Below are 22536 nucleotides of genomic sequence, written 5' to 3' on the forward strand. Positions count from 1 at the left end.
AGGAAAACTTTAATAATGAAGTTGACCATTTGTGAGCATAGCTGTTAATGGTGTTGCCATTTCCTATGGTACATTGTGGCATTAGGATGAGGAGCTAACTGATAATTTTAGTATATAATGATGTAGAATTTATTAATTTAATGCCTGTTGGTTATGCCTGCACATTTTCTTATCACTCAAAAGGCATATTTAAAGCAAGTTGTGATCAACCCAGGGTAGATACACGATGTTCATGGTCTTGAGTATCGCTCTATGTCATTTGAAGCCTACCTTCAACTATAAAACCTGCTTCATTATTTACAGAGGGCCCAAATATGTTTCTACTATAAAGTAACTAGAACATTATTTGATGCAAAAAATAGTAATTAAAATTAATTTAAGAGAAAAACAACTGCAATGCAAAAATTTGAGGGTAAATTCCTGAATAATATCAGCCTGAAGCATGGAAAAATGCTATAAATATTAGGTGTATCATTCTTTGGAATGCAAGACTAGCAGCAATTTTCAAATTTGATTAGTAAAACATTGTAGGCAATTATACATTTCTCTAAGAGCTGAAACCAGAAATAACTTATAGAGGCTTCTTCCAAATTTAACCAGACAAGCTGCATGCTTATCTATTGCATTTAGGGTTTTAGTTCACTCTCCCTTTGAATGCTATTGCCTTAACATTGATACTAGAACTTTGTTTAAAAGATGGGAAGTGTAGTGAAGCCAAAGTAAGTCTATTTCTATTTGTCATTTCTCTTGAATAGTTGTTTATAATGCAATCTTTGATGTTAATTTTACCTGATTTTTTTCTTTTAGGATGTTCATCATTTCAAGTTGGATGGTGGTTCGCCTTGGTATCATACACGTCTGAGGCCAGGAACGCACAAGTTTCTTGAAAATATGTCCAAGCTCTATGAGCTACATATCTGCACATTTGGTTCGCGCAGATATGCCCATGCAATAGCTGATATACTTGACTGTTCGAAGAAGTTTTTCTCTCACCGAATCTTGTCTCGAGATGAATGCTTTAACCCCAATACGAAGACAGCCAATCTAAAGTAATTATTTTTTATTTTCCCATCACTATCTTTCATTATTTACTTCTCAGCAGTTAAATGTTTCTGCAGGAAAAAGGATGAGGTAGAATAAGGTGGAACCTGGGGGTGATACTGTTATCAAAGAAAGGCTTGTTTCATTTCTTGATCAATTGTTAGTTGCACAGGTTTTCTGCTGAAGCTCTGGTAGTTTCAGGGATGTTACAAGTCTCAGAAAACAGGCAGATGTCTGGGGAATCGCACTTTTCTAGGAAAAATGTTCAAACCATTTGAGAAAAATAATTTATAAACGATGGTTGATGAATTGATGGGTGAAAAATTCTACAGCAACAATATGATTAGATGCATATCTGTTCATTTTATCATATGTTCATATGTTGGATGAGTAAAAGTAAAATTGGTGTATTTTCTTAATTTTGGCTTGCACTTGAAATTTTATTGGTCCCTGTTCATAGCACTGCACAGGGCCACCCCAAGGATGTATGGTGCACGCTGTACCAAGGAAAAAATTTTGAAGGGCATAAAGTATTTGTGATATATTTCAAAAATGCACGTGCTGTACAGAGGTTCTTTCTTTATGGAGACATCATAATCAGCATTAGTGGGGACAGGTGACCTTTCCACTGCCAATCAAAAATGAAACTTAGTCTGGGAATTTTCTTTGTACAATCTTGTAACAGTAATGAGGTATTGGAATATGTTGCCTCTTGGTGCAGTGGTACTCTTAACCTCTAAATGTTCTACAGCCATTGGTGCTAGTAGTTAAATGCTCACTTCAATACACTCTTAAAGAAGGTGCATTCTGCATGTGTTGATTTGGTTGCAGTTTTTTTTTATAACAGTGTGCAGGAAATAAAATCATGTCTCATTTAGTAATCTTTGAACAATAGAGTGTATCAGGGTATCTGCAAACCAGGAAATCAGTAGAAAGACAGGTTCTGTGTTCTCCGAGTATTTTTGGAAATTTAGGGATTAATAATTAGTCAGCGCCATGTACCATTCAGCAAAGTGTGCCATTCAGACTCTCCCCCATGTTCAGCCTGGCCAATATGATGAAGGAGAGATGTAGGTTGGTATATCAGTCCTTTCTACCACATAAGGGATTGAACGAACTACGGCCGTTAAACAGTTTAAAAAAAATTAATTCCCCAAGGCCGTACTCCAAGGCCGTGCCCATCAAAGAGTACGGCCTTGGGGAATTAATTTTCTTTAAACTTTCTACCACACTTCCACGAGAGTCCTGAAAGAAAAAGAGGAAGAATAGAAAGTATTACACTACCAAATATTATGTTTGAGTTATAATCCAATGGGTGTAAGAAAGGCTCTCAACAAATTTTACCATTGAGTGCTGAATAATTTCACTCCTTCTCGGGCAATGCCATGTTGATGACGTGTGAACCTCATTATATCTGCATTGCCTGCATAAGGAGTGCAGTATCGTGTACGTTATATCGAGTATAAATAAATAGTAGACAAAACGGAGAATTTTAAATGTGTAGGAGGAAATCTTATGTGTACTGATGTATGCCGAGATGTGAATTTACCTCTCGTTAAACACCGGAAAAGTATTTTTTTGTCGTGCAAAACAACCCAGACTAAAGAAGGCGGTGGTATTTTGCTGCACGGAGACTGCATATTCATTCAGAAATAGGCTGTTATAGAATTTGTGAGGGCCATTTTAATGTAAGTCAATTCTGCTTCTCCAAGGGATTTAGTTTCTGTTATTCCTTTTGTTTTCTTTGGCCACACAACCCAAAAATTTCATATGTGCTTAAATATATACGCACTAAATGGAAAATTTTCCTTTTTAATTGCAAATACATATGTCATTCTGCTTCAATTTATGTTGGATTTCATGATTATTCCGTGTACATTAATTGCATATTTGCCCCAGTTTTCGCTCTTTGTGTCTATCAATCTATGTTTTTCTATCTTGCGCAATGAAAGCCAACCACTGCAACAAGTAACCAACAACTACCCTTTTTTATTTTCAGGGCCCTATTTCCCCTGGGAGACAATCTTGTATGCATCATTGATGATCGTGAAGATGTCTGGAATCATGCTCCAAACTTGGTTCATGTACGTCCATACCACTTTTTTCAGCACACAGGGGATATTAATGCTCCTCCTTGCTTGACTGAAAACTATTCATTTGAAGAAGGCAGCAGTACATATATGAATGAAGGTATACATCCTTTACATCTATAGTTTTTATGCGTGGTTTACAAAAAAGTATGTTCCATAACTAAAACTAGAAATCAGGGGCGGATCCAGGATTTTTTTCTTGGGGAGGCACAAGGGCCTGACAGGTCTTCTCATATTTGAGATTAAAACAAAATATAAAAATTACGATAGAAAATATTCTCTTATTTTGATATGAAAGTTATTAATATTAAATTAAATGATTGAGGCTCCGTAATTCACAAATAAAATGAATGTAATGATAACTGTATTTAAAATCTTGTCATCTCGTAAGCCAGAGTAACCCTATTTTAACCCTCGGCTGGTTATGCAGATGAGGAAGTTTTAGCTTCCACTTAAATCCTTCTGGTAATTGTTTCAACGTTATTTTATAATTATTTGTATGCTGTCTCTTCATTTACAGGAACGGTGACAAACCAGAGTGAGCCTCAGTTAGAGGAAAGTAATGAGGTGGATACCAAGAATGAAGATGATGAAAATAATGCATTCTTAGGGCATGAAGACTGCCTAGAAGAAATGGACATTAATGCTGAACCAGGCACTTCCTCAAAAATCGTCAAAGACGGTGATGATAGTGAAAACATCGAATCAAAAGTTGAGGAAAGTAAATCCCATAAAAATGTCAGTTTTAAAGATGAAGGAGGTGGACTGGAAATAAAAGAAGACAAGGATGATAAAAATGAGAAAGGAGATAGAGATGTAGCAAGTGGAGTTGAAGCAAAGAGTTTATCGAAATCTGATTCTAAGCCATCTGATGATGCTGCCTCAGAGAGTAAGAAGGATGGAAAAGAAGAGAACCAGGTTCAGAAATCGATACAAAGCCAGGAATCAACGCAAGAGGTCTTGCTAGAGTTGGATGATCATGACGATTATCTTCTTCATCTGGAAGATATTTTGGGTACTATACACAGAGCCTTCTATCAGATATATGACCAGTCACCTGATGTCCCAGACATGAAAAGTGTTGTTCCTTATGTTAGACGGAAGGTGCTGCAAGGGCTTCGTCTCTGCTTCTCTGGTGTTGTTCCTATTGGAGTCCCATTGGAAGCAAGTCGAGTGTACTTAGTTGCGAGAAGTCTTGGAGCTGAAGTTCGCAATGAACTAGTCCTTGATGAAGAAATTTATAGCTGTGCGGATGGAGAGAATAGTAGAGGTATGTAGAAGATCTTTTTGTTGCCATGTTACTAATATGCTTTGGCTTGAATATTGTCATCAAATCCCGTTGAAGTTTTGTAAAGATCGCATTAGTGACTTAGTTCCCTTTTTAAAATGTTATATTTATTTCAAATGTAAGAAATATAAAATCTGTGTTAATCACTCATTGTTGATGGATTATTTGAGGTCATTCTTGGATCAGTGAAAACATTCATTTCTTTTAATAGAAAAATAAGAGCAGGTTTGTCAGTATTACCGTCAGTGATTGCTCCTCATTATTTGCAACAATGTATGTACTTTATTAGGAAATACATAGGGTGCTTTCACGTATACACAGAACTTAGAAACAACATGCCTAGCACTGACAACAGCTATTTTTCCTCATTCTTTAAAGGAAGATCTTTTGGTATAAGTATTCTTCAGAAATCTATTGAATAGGCTAGCCATAGTTTCTGCATAGGTGTGTACTTTAATTGTCTCATTATCCTTCTCACACCCATCACTCATGTGCTACCATTCCTCTGACTATCGGTCATATATTTTCTATCGTTGCTGTAACTGCATTATAATTATTTAAGTAAATGAAAGGTCGTAGCACTTTTCCACAAGAATTTTTAATGCGTACAACGCGTTTCGGCTCACTGAGCCATCATCTGGTACAAGACGCTTGAACACATGTGAAGATCCCTTTTATACCCTTGAGAGAGGAGAGTATTGGAGAAGGAGAGGATTTGACATCTTTGAGGATGGGGGGAGGGGTGGGAACGGGTGTACAGAGTATAGACAATGGGGAAAGATACAACTACGGGATGTGGAGAACCCACGTTGGAGGGAGGGTTCTGGTCATAACTGTAAAATGACGACACGTGCGGAAGACCATAGCAAAACTCAACACCCCCTCCTCCTGTTTTGCTATGGTCTTCCGCACGTGTCGTCATTTTACAGTTATGACCAGAACCCTCCCTCCAACGTGGGTTCTCCACATCCCGTAGTTGTATCTTTCCCCATTGTCTATACTCTGTACACCCGTTCCCACCCCCCCTCCCATCCTCAAAGATGTCAAATCCTCTCCTTCTCCAATACTCTCCTCTCTCAAGGGTATAAAAGGGATCTTCACATGTGTTCAAGCGTCTTGTACCAGATGATGGCTCAGTGAGCCGAAACGCGTTGTACGCATTAAAAATTCTTGTGGAAAAGTGCTACGACCTTTCATTTACTTAAATATGTCTAACTTCCACCAATTGAAGCCTGAATCTGTTGAACGCATTATAATTAGTTTGTATATTAATGATTTGGCCGATATATACCTGCTCAGGTAATTCTTAATTGATAATTTCTTGAATAATTCATTTCTGTCTCATTTCCAGGAGAAAATTCAAATGATGGAGTCAAATCCTTAAAGAGAAATAAAGAGCAGTGTTCAAAATCCAGGGAAGACGATGAACCTGATGCAGAAATAAAGCTATCAAGGCCTGTAAAGAAAAATAAATCGACCGAAAGTAAAAAAGCCACCACCCACCTAGTTGCTGCTAGACTTGGCACTTACAAAGTCAACCAAGCCAAACGTGTCAGGGGCTCAAATCTGCATATAGTTACACCTGATTGGTTATGGTGTTGTGCTGAGCGTTGGGAAAGGGTAGATGAACGTCTCTTTCCTTTGAATCGTTCTACGTCAGCAGATAGTACGAAGAAATTCAAAAATATATTTGGTGAAGTGCAACCCCGGCAAAAAGACACAGAAGACATTGTTAAGGCTGGTGGCACTAACATTGCTCAAGAAAGTACTACTGCTCAAGGGAGTAATACTTCAAAAACTCCAGCTCCCAGTAGTGTTAATAATGATTCCTCTGCTTTTGCTACTTATGATCCAGTTACTGGCAAAAGAGTCAGGAAGGAGGCTGGTGCTGCAACTGTGAATGATGGCAAAGGGAATGTAGCTGCTGAAGAAAGGAGGAGGACGCCTAGTGGTAGGTTTATGGATACCATCAACCCACTTCTCTCATTTTCCTCTGAAGACTTGGCCAACATGGAAGACGAGGTTGAAGAGGGATTGTCTGGTGAAGAAGAGGATGAAACAGAATCAGACATCGAAGGCCTAAGGCAAGAGGAAGAAGGATTGGACTTCGATTACAAACAATCCAAAAAAATTGAGGAGAGTGAGATTGGATTTCTTGGAAATGGAGGTATGCAAATATTTAGTATCTTTGTTTTGTGTATTATTTTTAGTTACTGCTGCTAAATTTTATAATTTCTTCACAATTCTGATGCATGTATGATACTGTGATGAATACTCTCACTGTGTCTGCTTTTCAATTTTCAATGTTGTATGTGCACTCATGAAATTATTATTGCATTTTCTCTCAAGAACAAAATTCTTATCTTTGTGAAACAAATGAGGTCATTGTTTCTGGTATGTATTCATAATTAAGTTCATAATTCTTACAGACAATGGAAAATTAGATTTTTCCATACTCTGTTGGAATGAGGAATATGAATGAAATTTGGTCATCTTCTTACTAAGTCTCATTGAATAGACAATTTTCTCATGAGTCCAAATGTATGCGCCAAAGCTTGCTCGGTGTACCACAAGCGTTGTTAAATGCTAGTTCTGAAATATTGCTAGAAGTCATGTGACTTGATACGCCTTCTTGTTGATTTGATGCCATTGCAAGGTTCACCATTCACTTTCACATCCTGTAAATGGTGATCATCACAAATTCGTCTGCAAGGATGCGGGCTTCCCTTGACGTCAGTTTTGTTTCTTTATGCCAAATGACGGCTCCACAATGATGCGTAAAAGTTGATAATGGATCGAGATTTTCATTAAAATAATAGTAAAGAAATGGTGTATGCACGGGCCCCTGACAGTGCATCAATACACCTAAATTCAAAAAATTATTTTCACCACCTCTCATTCTATGCTCATCCAGGATGAGCCCACAAGATGGAACTCCCTTTTTCAAATGATGAGGCGTCTTCTGCAACAGAAGCAATACTTAACATTAGCTATCTCTAACCTGAGTTTAATGTAGACGTAACTCCACCACTTACAGCAATTGATTGATGTTCTGGATGTTTTTGAAGTTGCGACATTTCCTGCTAGTGGAAGTGCAGTCACAGTTTCTGAAGTTATCCCTGTTGTGATTAACATTATTAATTTCCTAGAAACTAAAAAGTGTTTGCATAGTCTTCTAAAAGGTTTCATCAATGATTTGCTGTTTTCCGGTAAAATTTGGTATGAATTTCTGGAAAAAGAACAATTATTCAGTGTTGCCACAATTGTGTACGATTAAAAATCAGTGATTTCTAAGATTCAAATAAAGTTAAGATGATAAAAAATCAGTTGGCTTTGGAGATGTCAAGTCTCTCTATACAAAGTCATCCAACAAAAACAGATATCTTAGGAAAAGTGCAACCGAAAATAGCTGATGTAAAGCATCAACAATCAATGTGGGGAATTTATTCAAAATAAAAAAGTTGATTTTTAAAATGTATTTGATATATACCTATTTATTTATGCATTCTTCAAGTGAAATAGAAGAAAAAACGTACATTTAATATTCTTTGCTTAATTCTAGAATAGTCTAGGTATTTGAATAGTCGAGCAATGATTTAATATCCAAATTCAATTTTGAGTTCGAGAAATCTGCTATTCGACCCATCTCTAATCTTTATGCATGCTTAGCAAACTTCTTACCATAGATAAAGAATATATTACATTGGATGATAGAAAAAGTCTTCCATGGCAGGATCGTTCTACCTCCTTCCACCTTTTTCGTCTGCAGAAACAAATGCGATACGTTATTTCACATAATTGCCACGTAACGTACAGGAACAATAAACAAACACCAGTGCCACCAGGCATTTAATAATCGGAATACATTACTAATTGTTTGAAATTTTCAGTGGAATATGCCTTATTAATAGAATGATCACGTAAATGCACTAATTAAGTACATAGAAAAATGGTTTCGTCAGTTGTGCATTGGCATAATGATTGAAAAAGCAATACTTTGCATGATTTTTATTCTGTATGGCTCTTATAAATTGTTTGAATAGTTGTTATTAAAGTAAGGAAATTTTTTTATGCAAAAAAACATCGCCTTTGGTCTGGATTTATGATTTCGTTTTTCAATAGAAATTTCTCTGTCGCCACACCAATCCTGTTCCTGTATAAGTGTACACAATATATTGTCTATTATGTCAATACCAAAAAGATTATAGCATATTGGCTATTATTTGCTCCACCTCTTGTAAGGGACAATTCGCTGTAGGAAGTGTTTCTTTGAGCACCGTGGGGTCTCGTTTTATCGAGGTTTTCACTGTATTTGGGAATGGAAAGCTTTCAATGAGATTGATAAGTAAAATAGAAGTTGTGGGATGCACAGCTACACTTATCAGTTCATTCCTTGTATGATATTGTTAAATGCATGCTATTGGCCGTAATTTTCAAAGCAGGATGTTTAATTGTTCAAGAGTCTAAACATGTTAACCCTCTTAGTGCTATCCTTCTTCCTAGGGTACTGGCAAAAAATGTGGAGGGCATTTTCATAGAATGTAGCAACTTGTAAAAAAAGAAAAGTACAAAGCTCTTTTATTACATATCCATATGTGGTTTTTGTAATTGATGAGGTTTAACTAGTTAATATTGTCAAAATATTTTTACATTTACTGAAATGAGTTGTAGCAAATTAAATGATGGTCTATTTAAGAGCCGATATTTCAGCCTGCCGCACTTTTTGCCTGAGCGGCACTAAAAGGGTTAATTAAACTCATTTTTATAATTATATAATGATACAACAAGTGTAGTAATAAGCTTCAGCATTAATATATGTTATTGTTTTCACTTGTTACGTATAATGTTTATTTTAGAGGAGAAATTTAAATTCTGTATTATTTTTATTACACTTCAGGTAAAAATAATCGGAAGCGGAAATCATCTTATATTTCTTCAAGTGAGGATAAGGAAGGCTTGGAAGAAGGGGAAATTAGAAAGCATTTTTCGACTGAGGGTCAGGTAAAAGATTGGGACTATGATGAAAGTGTAGAAATGGATGATGGAGAGGAAGAGGATGATGATGATGACGAGGATGATGACAAAGATTGGAGTATGATGGGTGCTGCTCTGGAAAGGGAAATAATGGCTGATGAGATTGAGTGATTGTGTTATGCTTGTGTTATGACTTTAGCCGAAATGGATTACCAGGAAACTTTTTAGAGTTATTTGTCTCAGTGGTGATAAAAATCTACTTGAAAGCAAGTATTTGCCTGCAGGATTAATTGTAAATTACTGACTCAACCTTTACGCTAATGGTGAGTGGTGGCAACTTCAAGTACATCGAGTAACAATGAGTCTGTCTTGAAATACAACCACAAGTCTCTTCTGCAGCATTCGCATGAGTACAAATTAGATATTTTTAAATAGGTGTAAGTAAAGTAATATATGAGGTTAGCTTAGATTTTTGTAGCTACACCAACTGTCACGAGGAAAGCATATTTTAGCTATGCACAGGGATTTTATCCATGAATAATTGAATGAATCATGTGATCACATTGCATGTTTGTGAATGTTTTTTTCAATCAATCCTTTCCTCAAGGAGTGAAAGGCATACCATGCTATTTATTCCACGCCTTCCAAATTCTGTGAAGAAACTAGCAAGGGCATCTTGAAATGTATATATTGTAACTATTAACTTCTGTGTTTGAAATGAATATGTTTGTTGTGTGTTGCGTTACTGTACAGTGAGTAAATGTTAAACTCGACCTTTACCCTTCCCTTGCCCTTCTCTCTAATTTATTGTTTTATATGAGAGTGAACATAGTTTGACAGGTCTGCAGCCCTTGTAAATATCTGTATTTTGGAAATTCATAGATTCATATGGCATTAAGCAAAATCGTGATTTATTGTGAGCAATCATGTACTCCAGTGTAGTGATACACCATTACTTATTCCAGTGTAATTATAAGAACATATTTTTATGTGATGAACTGTCATGCCTTTGTTTTATCTGTTGATTTCTTTTCATTTAAAATGTTTCTCCTCCATCACTTGTCTTTTTGTCTCCTAGTGGTGTCCATTGGATAGTTGATTTATCATTTTCAAAATGAATTTTCCATTTCTCATCATGATATATTTTTGTTTTGGAATAAATGCCAATAAATTAAATTTGAATTCCACTGCTCATCGGAGTCATTTTGTGATTACTTTTGAATAGGTGCCAATATTTATCTTAGTAATCAATGGTGTTAATAATTTGCTGAAACGGGTGTTGAATTTAATCACTTTCATTTGCAGGTGAATTCATATCCCTTAATTGATGTAAAATGTGGTGTGATGTATGTAATAATATGTTAAGATTGGAGTTTAAAAAATTGCACTATTAGATCTAATGGTAAGTTTGTAGTAAGTACGTCTGAGTCAGGGGGGAAAAAGAGTGGGACAGCCATCCCCTCACCCTATTCCTAAACGTAATTCCTTTAAATATTCTGCCCTCCCCAAAAGCATACCCCTACCTCTCTGGTCTTTTTTCCTCTTCAGTCCTTGTTGTACTTAGTAGTATTGTATATCCTTCCTTCAAAGCTTCGTACTTGTGCCCTCTTCTAAAAACTCCTAGAACTCCCCTATCTTGAATTAATTATTAAAATGAGGAAAATCTATCATCACTGGTATTTTGGATCAGTGGGAGATTTAAGAGTGTTAGGAAGTTCCTCCCTTAGTAATTGGTGGCAAAATAAAATTGGTAAGTGCTAAGGTGGCTCTCCAATTCTTACTTTCATTTTGCCAACTCAGCAAACAAGATTCAGGTATTCCTCTTGGGCTAGATATAAAGATAATTATTTGTGGAGAATATCTCTAAGCCATTTGTCTTAGCAAATGCATTATCACAGAGGTTTGTATGCAATCAAGATGCAGAGGAAAGTAGTGAACCCCCAAAAACAATCACTCTCTGAATCATTTGCCAAGACTTGGAAGCAGTCCAAGCTCTTGTCTTTGGGCACGCAAGAACCACTTACAGTCTATAATATAAGAGTGTGGTGGTAGATAGGTGTTCGATTATGTGCTTATCTGTCAAGAGGGTCAGGGGCCAGACTCCATAGCAAGCAAAGCACTTCAACACAATATGTACTGCATGGAAAGTTATGCACCCTGCTCTCTCTGGAGTATAAATACCTCATGGCACCAAATAAAGTTATGGTACTGTTGCATTTCCATAATATTCATAAATGACTTTGTATACTCTCCCTGTAGGTTCTTTTAATAGTTATTTAACAGCAACTAGAATTATCACTCAATGTCACACACTTTGACTTGTGATTACCAACTTAGTCCAACTGCCAACCTTAGTACATTCTGGGTGATCATGTGACCACTATGTAATAAAACATTACAACATTTCCCTCTCAAAATTATCTTTGCATTTTTGACATCAAAAAGTCCTTGTACCCTGCAGACTTTACATTTCTTCCACCCTTACACCTACTGGCTACAGGAGATATTGGTGGTGCTTTAGTTCAGCAGCATTCTGATGGTTAAAATTAATTTCAAAATCTTCATTTTCAATTGGCTCTATGGATTATATGGATATTTCATTGAACGCTTTATTGCAGATACTTTCCCATCATGTTCTAAATAGGCTCGTGTGTACTATGATTCTCTACTCCACTTTTCATGAGGGTGTTTAATTGCTACTCTCTTACCTGGACGTTGAACAGGGATGAACTAATTCCAACATTTTATCTCTCATTGATTTAGGCACTACTACTCGAACAATACTTTTTTCCTCATCATTTAGCAATAATAACTCATGCTCTACAAATAGCTGATACTTTCACTTTCCAAAGTTTTATGAAGGTTGTTAGGGAGTTAGTTTAGCTGTTTTAGCCAGTTGACCTTTTTTACATTCATCTATCAAACTTTGATGTTCTTTGTCTTGGACTATTGGTTGTACTAAATTCTGGTGCACTTTTGGTCATATAGGAAGACATACTCACCCTATGAACTATCTCTTTTGTCATCTTCAACTTCATTGTGTCTTGAGATTAAATCTGACTCACAAATAAATTTCCCTGGGATGTATGTTACCTTAAAGCTATATTGATTTGACTTTTATCTCATCCTCTGTAATTTCTGGGATCCTATTTTATGGTATTGGCTTGACCATGACAGCAACTAAAGGCTTATGATCTGTTTGGATTTCCACATGACCCACATATCCATGCATAGGCAGATCTAGGGGGGGAGGCATGGGGGCAAGTCTCCCTCCCAGACTCTTTAAAAAATATGCAATATTTTTAATACGGTCCCATTATTGCATTCGTTTTGTATTACGAGGTATCGCTGTTCCCCCACCTCCCCCCAGAAAGAAATCCTGAATCCGCCCCTGTATCCATGTATGAAATTATGTATGGAACAATTCTGAATGCAAAGCATATTGCTAATATTTAACTTTTTCATTGATAGAAAGATTTCTTGATACAAAAGTTCATGACCATTTTGTAGCAAATAGCCTACCTATCTATATAACCTTTCCTGGGAAGAGTGATTGAAAATTTTTCTCCATTAAAATTAGCCAAATCTGGAGCTATAAAAAAATACATTTACAGTTCTCTAAACACTTTGTAATGTAAAGTGGTCCCATGATAAACTATTATTTTTTAAAAGGTTTCTTGGTATAACAGTCATAATGTGGCCATTTTAGGTAGAAAATTGCTCACATAATTTATCATCCCTCAGACTGTCTGAAGAACTTTCTTATTGTTCGGCTCCTCCAATTCTAATAAAGCTTCTCTGAGACAGTTGACATTCCTTTCTCAGAAAATATTTTACCTACATTTAATGTGAATCATTTTAATTTGTAATTTAAGTGGATAAATTCAAAATTGCAGCATGATCTCACCTGTTCCAGGATTTTGCAGACTGCAAAATTATGTTATTTTCATCCTTACACGTACACAATACGCCATCAAAGTATACCAGGACGTTTGTTATTCCTACAAAAATCTGTTGATTAATTTTTTGAAAAAATTCAGGTACGCACAAAAACCAAAACTTTTGTCTCAAGAATTTATGAGTACTGTATGAAGTTGCAACACAATACCTGTATTGAGATATTTCAGCTACTTAATCCAGATGAGGTAACACATCTTATGAGGCAAATACTTAATATGTAATACCTTTTATGACACAGTTTATCACTTTATCATTCACTCATAATCATACCTCTCTCTTCTGTGGCATAACTAGGAACATATACTTATTGGGGGGATGGGATGGCTTGAGATAGTGATCCTACTTCCTAGGCAACAGGGGGTCCAGGAAATTTTTAAAAAATGATATGCCTGGATATACATTTTTCATCATTTTGGCGGACGTCAGGTGGAGCCAACGGGAATTTTCAAACCCATTACACCCAACGTCAGATATAGCTGTCGCAGATTTTTTAACACAAACGAGCGGATGTCGGCTCTAGCTGACAAGTGGGAAGGGAAGTGACCGCTGAGGTAGCAATTGTCTGATACAATAAGGCCCGGCATGAGACCCAGCCTAGCGAGTCCTTAGGGCCACTATCCATGCAAAAACGCCCAACCCTCCCACTCATTTACGATCATCCTCACTGCAGGAATACGTTGCGAAGTGGTTATATTGTCCATAGTTTTTTCAATGATATATTTTGTTGCATACTACAATATTTCATACTTTGAAATGAATTCTTCGCTCTGTTCTGTGTGTAAGCAATTTTTAAACAAAATTTTAGTGTAAAAAATAACGGACTGCTGGACTTTTAGCCTTATTACCTTTTATTTACTAACTTTGTTGTTATTAATGCTAGAAATCTGTTTGAAATTCCACAATGCTTAAAAAAGGTTAGTAATTCTTTTAGAAGAGTGAATTATTGAAAATCAAGTACAATGTTTGGTTGAAAAAAACACTGGTAATGCAATAAGTTTACTGTGGATTCGTGCTCTGATAGGGTTAGAGGGTGTAGTCCAGTGGCCGGGATAAGGGACATGCGCCCCAGTTGAGCTGGGTCCCAAATCTGAGGGACGAAAATACCACAGTAACTCCAACCCAAAAAAGAGCTCCGTACAGAGAGGTTTAAAATATTCTCATGCTACTCGTAGCACGGAAAATACCAGCAGGAAAGGATTAAATTGAATTTAACTTTAAATTCCAAAACTAGGCAATAGTTTTAAATAACTTTTTCATTTCTCTGAGGCTTTTAGGGGGGGATCTATCCCCTCATCCTCCTTCCCCATAGTGTTATGCCTCTGTCTCTCCATCATCAAGGTCAAAAGTCACTGCCAAGTCTATGGCTTCCTCTCCAACAGTATTTAACATTGTCTTTGCACCTTGTTCCCAGTATACTTTCTTCTCAGAAGCTGAAAGAGCAGCCACTGCAGCTGGGGTCTCCTCAATGCTGATAGCGTTATGTATATGGAATTAATAATGAAAAACACTTTGTTGGAAGATGGGACTTTCTAGTCCCAATCTCGCCCAAGAGACGTATTATTATAGCTCCCAAATAAACTTCAAATTGACACTTCTGTATGTTCTAGTTTTAATGGACATTTCCTTCCAGCTCTAATTTCATGGGAATATTGAGTCCTGCAGCCACTTTACCTTGGTAATGTCCAGTTGAGGACTGATAGGTTTCACGACTATAGTACTTGAAATTATACTGGTTCCCTTAGAAATCAGTTGCGACAACGGCTGTGCTATGCTGCATTTCCATAATATTCATAAATGACTTCGCATACTCACTCTGGGATCTCTTAATATTTATTAAGTAGCAATTAGAATCGTTGCACCACATTACACACATGTACTGGTGATAACAGACTTGTTCGCCTACCTCAGTGCATTCGGGGTGATCCCATGACCACTACAACATTACAAAAGTTATAATATTATGCTATCATAAAGTTTTTATAAGTGGAGTATATGATTCCATCACCTTTGGTATGATGTGTGCAGTGATATATTCTATGATAAACGTTATCCAAATAATCGCAGGTCAAAAGTCGCGCGGTTCTGAATGATATATCAGCTCAAAATCGAAAAATATATCGAACTCGTCGATCTTGTTTCCATCAACGCGGTCTACGGTTGTTGACTACTGTAATGATACTGCTGCCTGTTCTCAGCATTACAGGATTTTTTTATTGAACCGGCGATCTTATTTAGTTCGGATGTTAGTATTTTATTGTTGATAAGTTAACTGCATGAATTTAAGTGCGATTTTGTCTGTATTTTTCCATTTCTTCCACGTAGTGAAACCATCGCCCGTATACAGAAATGTCGGACATAAAAACATTTCTGTATGCTTGGTGTGGAAAAAGAAAAGTTGTTCCACAATACGATGTTCGACCAACTGGTAAGTGATTACCACGTAGAATTTTCGTGTTTAACGAGGAAATTTTTTGGCAATTGTCTTACGTAATGTCACCTCTGCTTATTAGGTCCAAAACACCGGCAGCGGTTTTTATGTGAAGTGCGAGTAGAAGGATTTGATTATGTTGGTGCTGGAAATTCTACTAACAAGAAAGATTCACAGCTGAATGCTGCCAAAGATTTCGTGCAATATTTATGTCGCCAAGGCCACGTCAACCCTAATGATGTGCCATCAGATGTGAGATCTTAATTTTATCTGTTGTCTTAAATCTAGTCATCTTTTGGTATAAATTGGGTGTTCTTCCGTCGATAACTTTGAGATATGATCCCAAAATGAATCCAATCTCGATCATGGGAGTTCCTACTGTGTATCAAGGGTGTTTGCTCCCCGATAATCTTATTTCGGTTCCTATCTGCCTGCTTTTTCTCGTTGAAATTCTCTCTGGTATAATGGATAGCTAATTCTAAAGTGCCATATAACCTGTATAATGTGATGATTGTGTTAATGTGGTAGTAGGTTGGTATTATCGTATCCATTCTTAAGGGCCACATCCTCGTCGATACAAATTGATTTGATTAGCCATTCTACGTCTTGAGTTGGAGTTCAGATGAGGTACTCGTGAGATCATTATCAGTTCCCTTCTTTAGAGCCCCTAAAACCAAGATTTGGTACAGAGCAGTAGCTAGGGATGGTGAGGGTGTCTAAACGTGAAATGGGAAAGAATGTGCCAAACCCTTCAACTATGAAACCTCTCACTTAAAGACAAGCGGTTCGAGAAAATGTGCCTGTAAGTTAGAGATGACCCAAGGAAAACATCATATGTACGTATATCAAATGTTCAGGCATTACGAAATGATTTATTTTTCCCTATATTCGTATACCCTTTATTTTACTAGGCCAGTATTATATGGTAGGGATTTGAGACAACTGAAACAATCCTTAAACGTCTTATATCACTTATAAATAGTTGAAAATAAATTTGACTGAATAAAATAACCTAACACTTTCATTTAGTCATGAATATATAAAATTCTTGAAACATTTATCCATTTTAATATTTAGTAACAATACAATTAAATCACTGTAATTAAGGAATTTTACACTGCGCCATATAGTGTAAAATTGTATGTAAAATTCATATGCATGAGTAATTTGAATGCAGTGGTAATTTGTTAGATTTATTGTAAAGGTAGTTCTATGCATATGTGCTGTATGTTTATTTTCATTTATATATCAAGGGAACTGGAACACCACTTGTTCAGCCAGCTGATGGAGCCCCTCAGGAGCTTCCAAATAGTTCTGCACCGGCCCCTCATTTATCTTTAGGTCTCACACGACCAGTTTTTCAGCCTGGTTATGGACCAAATGATATGGGTGAAGCATATCGGCCTTATCGTGCAGAAGGAGAAAATGAACATGGTTCATATAACTTTATGGATCGCTTGGCTGATCAGCAAAAAGTAGAAGATGTAAGTTTATCTCATAGATTATAGTCTAAATAGGTGTTATATGGGTTTTCAGTCTATTTGATCAGTGGTTGTCTGCATCTGTGTCCTGCATTGTATTTTGATAGCTTTTATGTAGTTACTGTGAGGCATATTATCTTTTCAAGTGTAATCTCCGATGTTACTTCATCTTCTAGGCTGAAGACTTGGATGTAAATGCAGCGATCCATGGTAACTGGACAATTGAGAATGCAAAGTCAAAACTGCATCAGTTCATGCAAATAAATAAAATTCAAGCAGATTATAAGTACACTCTCGTTGGGCCTGATCATACAAGGTATGTCCAATAAGGTTGAGTTAACTTTAATTATTTTTCAGCTGGTGATATTAGTCTCTATTAATGTTAATTAAGTAGCTATATATGGTAAGAATTAATAATATTTTTTTCTTTGTTAATCATTCATCATAATTTAATGCACATGTCTTAGGAAAGAAACTATGTATTCTACAGTATTACATTGTACAGTTAGCTACTGGAAAAATTTTTAATTTCCCTTCCAAGGGCAGAGTTGCCATTAGAGGTTCTATTTTGTGTATGTATATCTTTTTCAATATCCAGGAACACCCTTAACATGCTCTATAAGTATTCTTAAATGCCATGGTCTGAAAATATTCAGCCAAAACAAGCCGTTGTATCTGGCAAGTTTCTTCTTAAATAGTGCATAAAATTCCTAAATGGCTATTCTACTCTCCTAGAAAAGGTTGTAAAAAATCAAGAAAAGAGTTCAAAAATGAATGATCTTGCTGTCACTGCACTGCATGTACAGCATTTATTTCCTGTTGATCCTAAATCATGTGAGATGGGATATTTAAGTGTCCCATCAGAGTCTCGAACCTACACCACTGCCAACAGCAAATACTACCACACTTAAACCACCAAGGTAGTTGGAGAAGGTTCCTTTGATTCAGTGGATTTAGGAGCAATGGCGATTTTAAACATTCATTTTCATTCAAATCAGGGCCCACAAATCTGTGAATGGCTTTCATTGCAAATAAAGTTATGAAAATTCACAGGTAAAGTTAAATGGTGGATTAGATCTTACACTGATAAGCTTAGCATTTACCCTTAATGTCTCCTTTTTTGTAGAAGTACAAAGGTAAGTATCATGACATATCACACCTTCCCTTGTTTTCTAAGGACTGAAATACATGCAGTAAACATGTATGCTTTAACTTAGAAATGTATGCCCTTATGTGCCCTTGTATTTAAATGCTTAGAAGAGAATGCTGTTTGTGGTATGAATTCTTAAACGTCCCTTGTGTCTGTAGGTTACATACATCATGTGTTGTAATTAATTGGTGTTGAATACATATGTGTACAATTGAGAGTTGCTTCAGCTTCTGATCCATACATACTAAGGAACTTATCTTCATGGTAACTGCATCAATTTTTGCAGCTCCATGGAGAGAAGTTCCTGATGACTTACTCTCACAATAGAGGCTGTTGTATCTTTAAATTTTGGCTGTGCATTACCATGAAACAATTATAAATTGTGATCCTAGTAGGGGGGGGGGGTTGGATAGTGTTTTCATTTTGGTGATGTCTATTTGTTTACTTTACGGATGATATTTGTTACTCAATATCTGTGTATTAGTAGTCCATTTGTATTTGTTATTTTTGTATTTTATAAAATTGAAATAAAAGCTGTGAAAGTATCCATATGACATTTTTCCATGAGTTGACATCATGAATGAATGTCATTTCATTTGTTTGATATCTTCAATTCAAGGTGTTCAAACTAGAGCATTTGTGCCGGAAATTTTGTTGCCATAATTCTTCAATAAATATGTATTTACTGTGATATTGATTTCCTTTTTAATGGACGGGAAAGCTGGAAAACTTGGCTTCCTATTTTTTAATTAAGCAATGGGCATTTTTAGAATAAATCTCGTGTCGCTCCGTATGAAGTTAAATGTCTTTTATATTATTCTTAAGTGAGCGATATACCAAATGTTGAATATGGGAAATGAACAATGAAGAAGTACTATATTGAAGAATTACCATTGGTTATATAGCCAATTTTTCAGATGTCTGATCGAAATATTAAATGTGTGTAGCCTTCCATATTTAATGTTATTTCTTTTTTTATTATTTTTAAATGTCATGAAGAGTTATTTCTTCTAATTACCTTTTTTTCAGAAAATTGTATGCGTGTAGTTAAAACGTTATTGACGTATAAATTAATGTGGTCCTTGAGTCAATATTTCTGTGCTTGAAATTTGTATTTTAAATTTAGAGCCTGAAATATTTTTTCTGGGTAATTAATGTTATAATTGGAAAACAAAAATGGTTTCATGGTTTTGCACTGCCATTTTATTCAGGTGATTAAGCTGAAGTTATTCTCTAAGTCAGACTTTGGTGTCAGTCTCTGTGCCAAAGAAATATCTGGAAATTATAGAGGTGAGTAGAATGCCATGTTTATCTTGTATTTTATAAAATTATCCTTGAACTCAGTTGTTTAATGGTTGACTCTCATGCAGTTCAAATTTGAAATTGGTTGACTTGAATTGTCTCTAATTTGGATGATGCTATTTGGTGAAATGAGTTCTGTCAAATTAATAAGATATATGTACATATATTACCCATTTTCGGATTTGCATGATTTTTATGAATAAGCTTTTTTCATTTTAACACACTTAAGGTACATGTACACTGTAGATTTTTTTAGCTAGATTTGCTCTAGTGATAACAGTCTACCAGAAAAGTCTACAATTTAAACATTTCTGATAGCACTGCAGCTAGTGAGACTGAGTTCATGTCATAGAGCTGCTCTTATGCTAGAGAGGCATTGTGAACAGAAAGGCAGGGTTTCTCGCTGGACTGCTCTTGCTCTATCTGGGTGGTCAGGTAGAGTATCTTCTCTCGCTAGAGCACATCAATTCCTTATGCCAAAACTATTTTAAAATTAGGAAAAAAATTAAATTCTGATTCATTTCAGCAGGTCTAAAGTTAAGCAAAATAATGGTCTGATGCCTTCCTGGTGTCTCAATTGAATGAAATGCTCTCAGTTATTCCACCACATGTCTCGCTTGAGTAGACGAACTCTAGCTATATTTTGCTCTACAGTTTATATGTACCTTTAATTACTGGTTTGGTGACTGTAGCTGCGAGAGTTACAATTATTCAAAGCATGCTTGTTACTCCTGTTGCAACACTGGTGAAAATTTTAAGAGAACTTAGTCATCGACGTCTTTGCTGAGTTTTAATACTGAGAATGCTTCAATGTGCCAATATCAGTACTAGAATGCCATTTAAAATGTTGAGTTAAATAAAACAGCAGAACTTTGTATTAAAGCTGTTGAATTATACAAAAGTTACCTGTCACTATAACCATAAGGTTAATTTGAATGAGCAAGGGAAGAGCCCACCCCAGACTTGGGCACTACTTTTTTGTCAGAGCCAGCTCCTTTTATTTAATCTCCTTCCCCTGTGAGAATCTTTGTTTTTGCTTTTTCAAAGGCTTCATTTGGATTTGAATGCACTGAGTTAACTCAATTTCAATACAGAAGTGAGATAAAAATTCAGGAAATTTGAACCTGTAATACATATTTGGGAAAGGATATTAAAAACATTTTTTACTTTTAAATTATGGTTTTCGAGTTCAACTGTTGCAACTATATTTTAGTGTTCATAGTTTTTCCTGAAATGTTGCATTTCTTCTTCATTCCCTTGTATGGGTGGAAGGTGCTTTACTTCTTTTGGACTTGTGAAAGCCCGTCTATTTCATATTGTTCAAACTTTACTGTCATGTGTGCAACAATTTTCACACAATAAAATGTCTTTTCTGTAGTTTCTTGATTATTATGAACTTGATGTATTGTATCATACTATTTAAATTGATATTATACCATAAATTATTATTAGTAAGACCAAAAATCAAGAAATACTTTCATCCGAAGCTTTTTAAATTTGAGGTCCTGTATCATACAGTACACTCCCGCTTGTCCGGGCTAATGATGGGGAGAGACGGCACGAATACTCAGAAAACACGGATAATCCAAACTTTCACTTAAATGTCTCGTAATGTTCATAATTTACGTAAAACAAACAATATGTTATTATTTATGCAGTTATTCTGTTATTTAACAGTGCTTCCCAGACTCATTGAGAGCTTTCTTCGCCAGTTCGCAATCTTTTTAGTGGCGATAACATGGTTGTACTCATATTATTAATGCTCCACGTAAGGCCTGGTCTCGAAAACCACGCATCTGTGGCTGTGTGATCATGGATGTAGAAAAGTGGTTTGCATGAATGCTTCAAAACCACTGCACGACAATATAAACTACACTCAGTGGCGCCGACTCCATGGGGCCTGAGGGGGCCCGAGCCCCCTCAAAGATTCGTTTGGGGGGGCGGAGCCCCCTCAATAATTCAAGAAAATAATTAAGTTATACTATGCTTTGTGAAATCACATAAATATATTTGTTATTTTTATTTCCCATGTTTGACGATAGTTACCTTTTAAAAACAATTCAACAATGTATTAAAACAAATAATTAGGTTAACTGAATCAAGTGGTGTGAATCATGGTAGTGTTTCGGTGCTGCGACACACTTTGACTTTAACCTCTTCCCGGGGCAAGACCTCCGATATGGGCCCCCCTAATACTTTTTGTAAGTCGGCGCCCCTGACTACACTGTCAGGCACCACGCCATGTAGTCGTGTCTCGCTTAAGTTGGCCAGTTTGCAACTGCTGCGCAATGTGTATCTGTGATCAAGGAGCACGGTTGCACACTGCAAGGCTTGAAAAACAGGAACACGTGAATGCAGCTAGCACGTGATCGCTTCTGTTTTAGGAAGGGGATTCTAACGGTAATAATGAGCCCGGTGTATCCTAGCATTAATGCTGTAATTCTGATGATTTTGCATCCGATTTAAAAAAATAAAGATCACTGAAAAAATTGAGCGAGAGTGCAGTGATAATCAGTAGCCCGGATAAACAGCAGGCGGATAATCGGGAGTCTGCTGTATTTTAAAATATGTATATCAAACCCTTTAATGCTTCGATTCATGTGTGAAGTTTAATTTTGTGAGTATTAGTGTATTTATTATCGTTGCCATAACCTGAGTTCTTCAACTGATCTATACCAGAAATTTGGGAAATATTTTCATAAATTCAACAATGGGTTTCTTGTTTGATTGATATGATGTAAAGTTTTGAAATTTTTATTTTGTCTATAGCCCTACTAAGCGGGAACCTTTATCCTAATTTTTCCTTTTATATGCTTATGCCA

The 22536-nt window shown here is 36.1% G+C and overlaps 2 protein-coding genes across 5 annotated transcripts in view; both read left to right on the plus strand.

Annotated features, from left to right (window-relative positions):
* LOC124162401 (RNA polymerase II subunit A C-terminal domain phosphatase) overlaps positions 1-10448 on the plus strand; it is a 21006-nt gene extending 10558 nt beyond the window's left edge. For all 4 annotated transcript variants that reach the window (XM_046538927.1, XM_046538934.1, XM_046538943.1 and 1 more), the window contains 5 exons: positions 808-1049; positions 3041-3231; positions 3652-4401; positions 5771-6586; positions 9317-10448. In XM_046538927.1, the coding sequence (XP_046394883.1) occupies positions 808-1049; positions 3041-3231; positions 3652-4401; positions 5771-6586; positions 9317-9564 (2247 nt within the window). In that variant the 3' untranslated portion in view covers positions 9565-10448. The remainder of the gene's footprint in view (positions 1-807; positions 1050-3040; positions 3232-3651; positions 4402-5770; positions 6587-9316) is intronic.
* A 5038-nt stretch (positions 10449-15486) lies between these two features.
* Positions 15487-22536, plus strand: part of LOC124154148 (dosage compensation regulator) — a 35211-nt gene continuing 28161 nt past the window's right edge. Inside the window, exons 1-5 of the mRNA XM_046527725.1 lie at positions 15487-15595; positions 15676-15778; positions 15864-16033; positions 17035-17265; positions 17439-17578. Of these exons, the coding sequence (XP_046383681.1) occupies positions 15700-15778; positions 15864-16033; positions 17035-17265; positions 17439-17578 (620 nt within the window). The 5' untranslated portion in view covers positions 15487-15595; positions 15676-15699. The remainder of the gene's footprint in view (positions 15596-15675; positions 15779-15863; positions 16034-17034; positions 17266-17438; positions 17579-22536) is intronic.

This window comes from Ischnura elegans, chromosome 1, assembly GCF_921293095.1.
Source record: "Ischnura elegans chromosome 1, ioIscEleg1.1, whole genome shotgun sequence".
Taxonomy (NCBI): Eukaryota; Metazoa; Arthropoda; class Insecta; order Odonata; family Coenagrionidae; genus Ischnura; species Ischnura elegans.